Below are 10,115 nucleotides of genomic sequence, written 5' to 3'. Positions count from 1 at the left end.
TAACATGTGGGTCCCACCGCCTCTCTCTCTCACGTTAGCCGACGTTGATCTGCTGATGCTGATGAATCATTAAGCAATAATTTAGCATGGCAAATACAACTAAAGCAAAGAAGAAGAGGGAAAAAAAAAATAATAATTATTATAATAATAATAATAAATAAAAAAAATTAAAGTTGAACTGCCGAATGGATTCCGATGCATGGTGCCACTTTTTATTTATTTATGTTTTATTAGGTTCATTTGTTTGAAGTTCAGCAAAGAATCGGACACACGAGAGAGAGAGAGAGAGAGAGAGAGAGAGAAAATGAATCTCCACCCATGTCTTCTCGCCGGAGACCGGACCGTGTCTCTCACGCTTCACCACAGCTTCTCCACCGGACTCCGACCAAAGCCACAGCCATCTCCGCCGTCTAATCTCCCATTCCTCGGACGTCGTTCGCTTCCTCTGCTCCAAAACCGGAGATCTCCGCCGGCGCTTCGGCTCGGAGATGGAGACAATTTCTCCGTCGAGGCCGAGCCTCCGGCGAAGGTCCTTCGCCGGATTCTGGAGTCGCCGGGGATTCACCAAGGACCGGCTTGCTTCGATGCTCTCAGTGCTAAGTTGATTGAGAGAGCTTGCTTTCGCTTCTGCTTCACTAGTGGTATATAATCACTGTTTGAGCGATTTTTAAGGTCTTTGGAAAATCTTGAAGTAGTGAATAAGTTGTTCAATTGATTCTTATTTTTTACTTTCATAGAATTGAAATGCTTAGAATAACATAATTATGGAACTTTATGACATTTATGAAGCCTCATTTGGGTGCTTTGAGGAACAGAAAAAAAAGAAAAAAAGAACACAACTTGTATTTGGTCTTAAAAATGATGCCAAAAAGAAAGGAGTAGATTGTGGAAACTACGATAACTTTTTATTTTTAAAATGTTGATTGATTATGAACTATTTTCAATTCTACTGTAAGCTTGTTTACTAATTTGGTGTGTTCGGAGACTCCGAATGAACAAATTATTTGCTATTTAATTTTACACAATTCATGAGTCGATTTGTTCATTCTGCCGGTCCTACACGATTATGACATCGATGTTCTTCGAACAGGATTTTCAGTTTCTGGTACTCGATTGGGGTTGCCCGATACGGGTTTCATATCTTATGGAGAAATGGTGGACCAAGGGAGGCTTATCACTGAAGCTGTATCGATTCCCGTTATCGGGGATGGTGATAATGGATACGGAAATGCAATGAACGTGAAGAGGACAGTGAAGGGATACATCAAGGCTGGTTTTGCAGGGATTATACTCGAAGATCAGGTGTGTTGAATCTCAGACTTCCTTTTTTTTTTTTTTTTTTTTTTTTTTTTTTTTTTTTTTATGGAGCTTGATCTGCACACGGATCATTTGTTCGTTTATGATGGTTTTAAAGTCTTTATAAGAAAGGTGGAAGATTGCCTTATTGAAGCTCTTTGAGTGAAATCATTTTAAGGAATTTTAAAAGTCATCGGAGATTTAGAAAGAGGATGTTTTTAGATATTAAGTTGGAGTTTGGTTAATAGTGTTTAAATATAATATTTTCAATCAGCTATTGGAGTCTCCTATTCAAAAATTTCATAAATTTCTAAAAAATCGTTAAGAGGGTCAATTATATATTGCGACGCTTCTGAGGAACAAGCCTCCTAATACAATAATGTGGATTCTGACAGGATGTGGGTTTTGAGGGTATTAGATAAATAAGTAGATAGGTTAGGGGTTAATGTATAATACTTTGAAAGTGTATTAGCCTATAAATATGGGGGATTAAGAGGGAAAATATATGAAAAAAAACTGTCTGAAAGAATTTTGTAAGGAACGGATTTCCGATTGCGGAGAGCATAGACCTCTCGAATGTCCGATTAATACGAATATCGCGGGGCGTATCAGACTCAATAATGCCGTATATGCTCTGAATTTGAAATTTGTGTTGTGGGAAAAGGTATCCCCAAAAGCTTGTGGGCACACACAAGGCCGAAAAGTGGTGTCGAGAGAGGAGGCAGTGATGCGGATAAGAGCAGCCGTCGATGCTCGGAAGGAGAGCGGGTCTGACATTGTCATCGTGGCACGGAGCGATTCTTGTCAAGCGATTTCTTTTGAGGAATCGCTCTGGAGGTCAAGGGCGTTCGCTGACGCCGGAGGAGATGTTCTTTTCATCGATGCGTTGACTTCTCGAGAACAGATGAAATCATTTTGTGATATTGCCCCGCTAGTTCCGAAAATGGTAAGTCATTATAATTATGGACACTTTAATGCATAAAATTATTATTATTATTTTAAATATCTTTTTCATCCATGAGAGCGTATATTGTCCTTGTGGCTTATGCATTTCCTACATTCCTCTCAGGCCAATATGCTTGAAGGAGGAGGCAAAACACCGATACTTAATCTTCTTGAGCTAGAGGAAATTGGGTACAAAATTGTGGCTTATCCGCTTTCCTTGCTTGGGGTATCTATACAAGCAATGCAGGTTATGAATCGAAACCTTATCTTGTTTTGTAAGGAAAATAATCTGACTTAACTCAATAAGCTATATGTCTATGATTGGATTAAGAATGAGTACTGAGGGTTGTGATCTAGTTTCATCTATCATACATTATATCTCCTTACCACGGAAATTCTTTGGATATAATCAGATCAGACTTCAGTGGGCTTGAATTATTTCCTTAAAAGCTCGAAAGAGGAGAAAACAACGATGTGAAAACACTTCTAAGCCTTAGAAGAAAGGAAAAACTTGATAATTGAATCATTTTTTTTTTCTTTCATACTTGCATTCACACATGTAGCGAACAACTGATTACATTAAACATTTATGCACAATTAACACAGAAATCCTTTTAACTTCAATAATGATGACATTTTTGACATTTATGGGGATTGAACTACGAGTTTTCAATTATATACATCATCAACTATTTAATATTGTTTTTCTTCTTATAAATACTATTCAATATACCGAGGAAACTACCAGAAACCCGAGAGAATAGATATAATCAAACGGGTCAGCTGACATTATGAAACTGTAGGACGCACTTGGTGCTATTAAGAGCGGTCGAATTCCTTCTCCCGGAAGCATGCCGTCCTTTGAAGAGATGAAGGAAATACTTGGTTTTAATGCTTATTACGAAGAAGAGAAACGCTATGCTACCGGAAGGTCCACCCAGCTATCTTCCCCAAAAGGTCAGATAGACAAAGATCATTTTTATTTTGTATTACAAGTGTAATGAAAAGTCAAAATCAATAATTTCTTCCCACCATCGTTAATATAAATTACGTTTGATCGTGCTAAAAAACACAAGTTGATATTTCTGAGGATTTTAGTGTCTGCCATAGCCAGCTTTTCAACGGTTAAATGCAGCTTGGAAGATCTCTCTTTTTTTTCGAGCTTAAAATCAAGTTTTTTTTTTTTGTTTGTTAAATTTACTCGTTTTTTATAATTTCTTTGAAGTTTTATTTCTTTTTTTCCCTGACAAATCCATGATTGAGAAATAATAATGTCGGTAATCGGGTGTGAGTAGCTGGACGCATAGGCTTATACAGTACTCGCTATTCATTCTAAAATAAAGTTGTTTTTCAGACAGCAGTAGTGTATATGATATGCAACAGTCGAGTCAAGATAGCGCAGAGCAAAGAGACGAAAGTCGTGTTGAAGATCCTATAGTTGAGGTAATAACTCCTGATGTGTACAATCCTGCAGATGGGTCGAGTAATCCATTTTCCGGGATATGGTCTCGTAAGTTGAGAGTAAAGATTACAGGGAAAGATGGGTTTGAGAAACTTGATGTCAGATTTCCCGTAAGTTACCTAGCTTCGATTACCAACATAAAGAGCTATCTATCTGTATATAGCTTGGTTTGAGCTTTAAATTTGTTTTTTTTTTTTTGACAGGCTGGTTTCTTGGAAGGAGTCACCAATATAGTCCCATGTAATCATTTCTGTTTCTCAAGCTTTGATTTAATAGGGCCATTTTAATACTTTCGATATACGAAGCTGAAAGAGAGATCTATGACATTGAAACAGCTTTGGTCGGGGTTAACCTCAAAGCGCTCTTAGATGATGCGGCTTATGAACCAGGAGGGAAGCTCATAATGGATTTCAACGACACAGTTGGTGATCGGATTCAAGTTTTTCTGGAATAAATGAAACATTTCGATAGTCCGTTCGCCAAAGGTTTGAGAATTACTTCTAGTTGGTTTATCGTATAACTCTCTCGATTAACATAGACAAGGCTTTGAAACTTTGACCTCTTTTGTTTTTGTTTTTTGTTCTCTTTTCAATTAGTGTGTTATGGCTAAAAGAAATGAGTTTAGGTATATTCTATGTTTTTCCCTGATGGATCTAAACTTGAGGCAACAGATTGTAAGATTTTTTAAAATTGAAGTGAAAGGAACTAAGATATGACACACACACACATATGATCTCCTCCCAGAAACGGTAGCTAACTTCATTGGTTCGGATTAGTCATGGTGTTCTCGGGTTCACATGTACAGTTTTAATCTTTTAAATGTTGACACTTATAAAGAGGCAGAATATTTAGATTTTATTGTGAAATTTAAGGGTGATTTTTTTTTTTTTTATGTTTTTAGGTTAAAAAAAAAAGTGGTTTCTGTTATAATTAATCACTGAATGATGCAATTGTCTTAATTTTAAGGAGTAAAAAATCAGATTCTCCCGGAAGCTTAAGCTGATGGGATGTGAGCCAAAATTGTTTACTATATTCTAATTTTTTAAACTAAATAAAATTATCACACTTGCCAATATTTTTAGTACTTGTGTGGACAATATGTTTAAATACCTTCTGATATGCTTTTTCTGTTTGTAGTTTGGAAGAATTGAAACAGTAGGAGGATGATGACGACGATACGGCATGCCAGCTGTCCTGGAACGATGCCTTTACCTTTCGTAGGAAGAAGAAAAAAAAGTGATAAATCGTCTAGTTGGTAAGCTTGATCCTAATCCTATGGATTTTGGCCTTTCTAGCTGTAAATGATATATTATCGAAGAATTTATAGAAAAAGGAATTACACAACAGTATTTCGCACATGAGAATGGATGGTCATACTCTTGCCTATTATTATGATGCTAGAAATTCAGGAAAAAAAAAACTAGCTAAATATGCTATGGTTTTTAAATAAAATAAAACACAATCCTGCAAAATCAGAGCTCATCAACATAAAAAAACTGTCCAATATTGTCTTGTACACTGATTTTCTTCGAGCAATAAATATTCGAAAGAACATTTTGAACCATTGATGATGCAACGGATTAATTCAAGAAAGGAAAAAAGAACAACAATTTATATGCTACATTTCCTACAGGGGTAGGTTAAATAAACCTCAATTCATTTGAGAACTAACTTCGACGATGACGATTGGCTCGTCATATGTACAAATTTATTGCAAGAATATTGGCAGATTCAAAACAAAATATGCCAGCACAACTTGGGGTGGACTTTTAGTGATATTGTTTCTCTGCATTTTTCCGCGGAGAAATTGGTGTCATCCCGAATCTCGGACCTTGCAATTCTCATTCTTCTAAAATAACCCATGTTGCTGTGTACGATCATCTTTAGAGAAATTCTATGTAGTTTGTTTACAGCCACAAGTGCAATTCTCGAGTTCTTTGTGGAGTTTCTGAGACAGATTTTAAAAAATATATAATAAAAAAAGTCAGATGGTTTCAAGTAAATGATCAATCATGGTTTTACAAATTAAAAAGGTGACTCCTCAATCCAACTACCAGGGAATTGATAATATATACTTAAAAAAAAAAAAAACATTTCTGGGATAGGGTTTTTTTTTTTGGCATATATAACAATAATTACAATAAAAATAAATAATGCATATTCATCATAAAAAAGACTAGTGTCTATTTGACAAACTCACTATTTTTGTCTTTGCTTTCAAACGCTTGGACGACGTACCAAATATATATACTAAGTTTCGTTTTGCCTTGATCTTTTATATTACTAACCGGACTAAATTTATCGTGTTCCTATCTCATTTTTGTACAACAACCAGAATAAAAAAGCAAAAAAAAAAAAAAATTAAAAAAAAATCAAATTTAAACATTTGTGCACAAACCTGGACGTGGTTCTGAAGGCCCTTGATGTGCTGTACAGCCAGGTCCAACATATCTGCATAGCTTGTTTGCTGCAAACAATATTTCCAAAACAAATTCAACATTGTAAAATCATTCAAAACGATAAATAAATCGCAAACAATTTCAATTCCTGCAATGTTTCAGGAAGTATACATAAGATGATAGTGCACTCTTCTTGTTTCGTAGCTAAATTCAGCTCTTTTTTTTTCTTCCTTTTGATAACACAGTTTCAATCCAGCTAACTTGCGAAAATGCAGAGTGAACAGGATTCCATTTCCATCTATTTTTTTTGTTTTTTTTTTTTTAATTAGTGCAACATATTTGAGAAGGGTTGTGTTTACCTTGTCCATGTTTGGGACCAGATCTTGGAGTTTCTTCAGTTTACCGCTGATTCTAGTTCTTCTCTCCTGCATATATTATAAAACCACACGCTTAGTAACTGAAATCTCTTTCTCTTTTCATATATATTTTCAATGAGGAAACCATAGTTACTATTCACTAACCCTTTCTGCAATACTCCTTGGATGAGTTGCACAACCTCGCTTGGCACGGATTTTACAAGGAACAGAGTCTTCGGGAATGTGAAGCAGTTTCTCTACTACTGCCATTTCTAGGGTTGTCTGTGGAAGGCTAAACTGAAGCAAAATGGAATAATATCAGTCTCCACTTTAGTCTGATATTCGAATACCAGATGCAATACATCCAGAATAACCAATACAACTAATTATAAGAAGAAAATTTGAAAAGACACTAAAAATACCTTCTCAAAAATAAATAAGAACAAAACAGGCCCAAAGTACAGTTTTTCTCATTCCTTTTAAGTTTATATATTTTCAGGAGAAGATAACCAATCATCCACTTTGTTTTAGTCTGAATATTATCGTCGATTATAGTTTCTAATTGACATTTTTCCAAGACAGTCTGATTATAGTTCCTTTAGTCTGATTCTCCGAGCCACATCTTTCTGTGCTTACAGTATTTCAGGTATAGGCAGTATTGGTAACAAATGACAAGTATTTTTAGATTTTAAAAAAATATTATCATATAAAAAAAAAAAACTAATATAGTTCTATTTCAATATGACCAAAAAGAAACCGTAAAAAAAAAAAAAAAAAAAAAAAAAAAAAAAAAAACAAAAACAAAAGCGCATTCTGTGTAATTATTGGTACGTACGCTTAGCTTCAGTTTGGAAAGAGTGGATGAGGATAGTGAAGTGTATTCTGCAACTTTGGATGATCAACGGAGAGATAATTTACCTGAGTTTCTAAACCGTAAATGTCTCCATCGTTATTCTTGGATCGCTTGTTTGGCGGGGCAGAGAAGTGTATAGAAGTGGTGTTGTTATCCCAGGAGTCCATTCCAAAGCTGGTGGTCGCAAAAGAATGCATGGCGTTTTCAGAGGCAATTCCATCCATGACATTTTCGCTCAATTCGGAGATCTGAGAAAGAGAATCTTGTCTATTGAAGCTCAGCTGTGACTTCAATCTCGACACCCCGGGCCCGCCTTGCGAGCCATATCCTCCTCCGGATCCTCTTGTCACCAAAAAACCTGTTTTTTGACAAAATTATACAAGAGAAAATTGTGAAACTTTCTGCAAAAGGTACATATATAATACCATAAATCAAAATGCAGTCATTATTGATGAAAACAGTCTTTATCAGAAACTAGTATATCCAGGCTCTCGTGGAAATTTAGAATATAAAGACTAAATATTGATTTACGGCGCTAAATAATCACTTATTAAAGTTTAAATGAATAGGTTATAAGATTGATTACTAACCATTACAAATAAATTCTTGATATTTTCTTTTATTTTCTCAAACATTTTCATTTATAACTCAAGACCGCTTTGGCATGGTGGGGGCAATATTGTCATTACTGTTATTAGAATCTTATCTTATTATTGAAGTTATTTCAGTTTTAGAACTACCTTATTTCTATATAATTTGGTCAAGAGGTAATTCCACACCACGTTTTAGTTGTAGATGTAAATTTTTATTTTTTATGGATATCTTTTGAAATATTATGTATACGAACTTTAGGTGTTTTTTAGAATTCGGAATATAATTTATGATGCACGAAAAACATTCAATTATAATATTAAAAAAATAATTCATTAAAAAAAAAATAAACTTACCCGTTTCTAAAAATAGAACATTTCTTGCTTCGTTATAAATGCCCCTTCTAAAAGTTTATATGTTTCTCATTTACATTATATATATATATATAGGGCACCATTTCACCATTCTTAGGTCTTTTAATACAGAAAATAAAATAAAAAAGGCAATTAAGCCCGTGGTCCAATAATTCACTTTAAAAAAAAAATTATTTTATTAAAAAAAAATCCATTAGGTCGAAAATAAAATTTGGGTTAGATACTAAAATAAAGTAAATAATCGACTAGTACAACAAATACTTGAAAAAAAATGTATACTTTTTTATAATAAATATTTATAGTTCAAAATCCTCTCTTAGATAGATGTATATAATATATATATCATAATCTGCTTTTGTTCTCCTACTTTGCCACTTGTATAACGACAGGTTGGTGTGAAAACTCGTTGTTTATCCAAATCCAATTGGCTTTGTATAAAGATTATTCTTTTAAGTTTTAACTCACCTCAGATTTTCAAATTATATCATCAGTCGTTAAACCTAAAATCAATATTGAAGGCGTACATAAAAACGGGTCAATAATAATATCATGCTAAACGAGACAGAACGTGCTTTAACGACCGATCAACTGTAAAATCAAGATATTTAACTGTCAACTGATTTCTTTTTAAATAATTAGTTATATTGATCTTAAAATTAACTTGAGAAAAAGGTTGGTCAAGTTTAAACAGCAAAATGAAAAGAAACAAAAAAAATATATATATTATATGGACTCACGGCTCCGATAAGTCTAAGTCAAACACAAACAGAACTTCTCTCAGCTTAATACCGGAGGACAAAATCGTCATATATAGAAAAGTTTTTGTACCGTTCTTATCAGTAGCAGAGAGATGGTTGAAGAATCCGGCCGGAGAGCTTCTCTGCCGGAGCAGCGACGAAGTCGAAGCCGCGACGGAAGCCGAGGACGACGGAGACGAGGTCGTCGTCGACGATGAAGACGCCGACGAGGATCCGATCCTCGCCGCGATCTCGTTGAGGCCGTGCGATCTGAGCAGCGACGAGCTCACTTTGCACGCCGAATCGCCGGTCACCGACGACGATTCGCCGGAAAAGTAGATTCCTCCGGCACCGGAAAGATGCTGAGATTGCGAGGATCTAAGCGCCGCGGCGGCGTGGTAATCCATATCCGCCGTTCCGATAACGGAATCCACCGCCGAGGTGAGGAGCGAACTCGGCGCGGAGCCGTATCGAGTCAGACCGCCGCGGGAAGGCGCTCCGATTGGATTTTGTGGCTGTGACGACGAGCTCGGCGGGTACATGTTCTCTGCCCTAACTCCGACGAGGACGAAGAAGAAGACGCGATGATGAGAGAAAGAGAGAGCGCGAGAGAGAGAGAGAGAGAGAGAAAAGGAGAGAGAGAGATAGAGAGAGAGGGAGAGAGATTCGAGGTTTTTACTTGATGAGGAAAAGTCTAAGAGAGGTGATAGGGTGACCCGCGGGTGAGGGAATATTATGAATGGTCACACCCATTCACACAGACAGAGTCAGACGCGCACAAAAAGGTTCGTGTATTGGAGACTTTAATTATTGTTATTGTTGAAAAGAAAAAAAGAAAAAAAAAAAACACTTTTTCACGTGTGATAATTTATTCGTTTCCATAATAAGGTGGTGAGTCGTAAGTGTCTTTTTTTGTTTTTCTTCTTCTTCTCCATTTATTGTTTTTGGACTGGACGTCGTTGATTAGAATAGAAGGCAATAAGAAAAAAAAAAAGGATTGTTTATTAGAATAGAAATAATGTCAGTTTTTCTTTTTTCGCTGGATATCTGCGACCGAGAATCTATAATTGAAATGATTAGTATGATTTTTTTTTCGGATTAT

The 10,115-nt window shown here is 35.6% G+C and overlaps 2 protein-coding genes across 4 annotated transcripts; one reads left to right on the top strand and one right to left on the bottom strand.

The window, feature by feature from the left end:
* The first annotated feature begins 175 nt into the window (after positions 1-175).
* On the top strand, positions 176-5,510 carry LOC149394141 (uncharacterized). 3 transcript variants are annotated; one of them, XM_089616745.1, is made up of 9 exons: positions 176-641; positions 1,091-1,302; positions 1,961-2,242; positions 2,366-2,488; positions 3,045-3,198; positions 3,716-3,813; positions 3,907-3,943; positions 4,039-4,188; positions 4,841-5,510. In XM_089616745.1, exons 1-8 carry the CDS (start codon positions 200-202, stop codon positions 4,155-4,157), a joined length of 1,467 nt encoding a protein of 488 aa, XP_089472871.1. In that variant the 5' UTR covers positions 176-199; the 3' UTR covers positions 4,158-4,188; positions 4,841-5,510. The 3 variants fall into 3 exon arrangements, with proteins under 3 accessions (XP_089472871.1, XP_089472870.1, XP_089472869.1); XM_089616744.1 differs by having other exon boundaries at positions 3,596-3,813; positions 4,849-5,510; XM_089616743.1 differs by having other exon boundaries at positions 3,596-3,813.
* LOC149394140 (transcription factor bHLH128-like) lies at positions 5,169-9,657 on the bottom strand. The gene is made up of 6 exons (XM_089616746.1): positions 9,105-9,657; positions 7,377-7,669; positions 6,624-6,755; positions 6,462-6,527; positions 6,102-6,170; positions 5,169-5,651 (listed from the first exon to the last, which is right to left on the bottom strand). Exons 1-6 carry the CDS (start codon positions 9,553-9,555, stop codon positions 5,598-5,600), a joined length of 1,065 nt encoding a protein of 354 aa, XP_089472872.1. The 5' UTR covers positions 9,556-9,657; the 3' UTR covers positions 5,169-5,597.
* Positions 9,658-10,115: the final 458 nt, after the last annotated feature.

This window comes from Urtica dioica, chromosome 6 (genome assembly GCF_054948205.1).
Source record: "Urtica dioica subsp. dioica isolate 48M chromosome 6, U.dioica_male_clone48M_v1_H2, whole genome shotgun sequence".
Taxonomy (NCBI): Eukaryota; Viridiplantae; Streptophyta; class Magnoliopsida; order Rosales; family Urticaceae; genus Urtica; species Urtica dioica.
This window is presented reverse-complemented; position numbering and strand designations above follow the sequence as displayed.

Coding starts and splice junctions, on each gene's coding strand:
- LOC149394141 (XM_089616744.1), top strand. CDS start 200: ATGGTGCCACTTTTTATTTATTTATGTTTTATTAGGTTCATTTGTTTG. Junction 2,243..2,365: donor CCCCGCTAGTTCCGAAAATG/GTAAGTCATTAT, acceptor CATTCCTCTCAG/GCCAATATGCTTGAAGGAGG. Junction 3,944..4,038: donor AGTCACCAATATAGTCCCAT/GTAATCATTTCT, acceptor ACATTGAAACAG/CTTTGGTCGGGGTTAACCTC.
- LOC149394140 (XM_089616746.1), bottom strand. CDS start 9,555: ATGTACCCGCCGAGCTCGTCGTCACAGCCACAAAATCCAATCGGAGCG. Junction 7,670..9,104: donor CTCTGCTACTGATAAGAACG/GTACAAAAACTT, acceptor GTCAAAAAACAG/GTTTTTTGGTGACAAGAGGA. Junction 5,652..6,101: donor GCCTTCAGAACCACGTCCAG/GTTTGTGCACAA, acceptor AATCTGTCTCAG/AAACTCCACAAAGAACTCGA.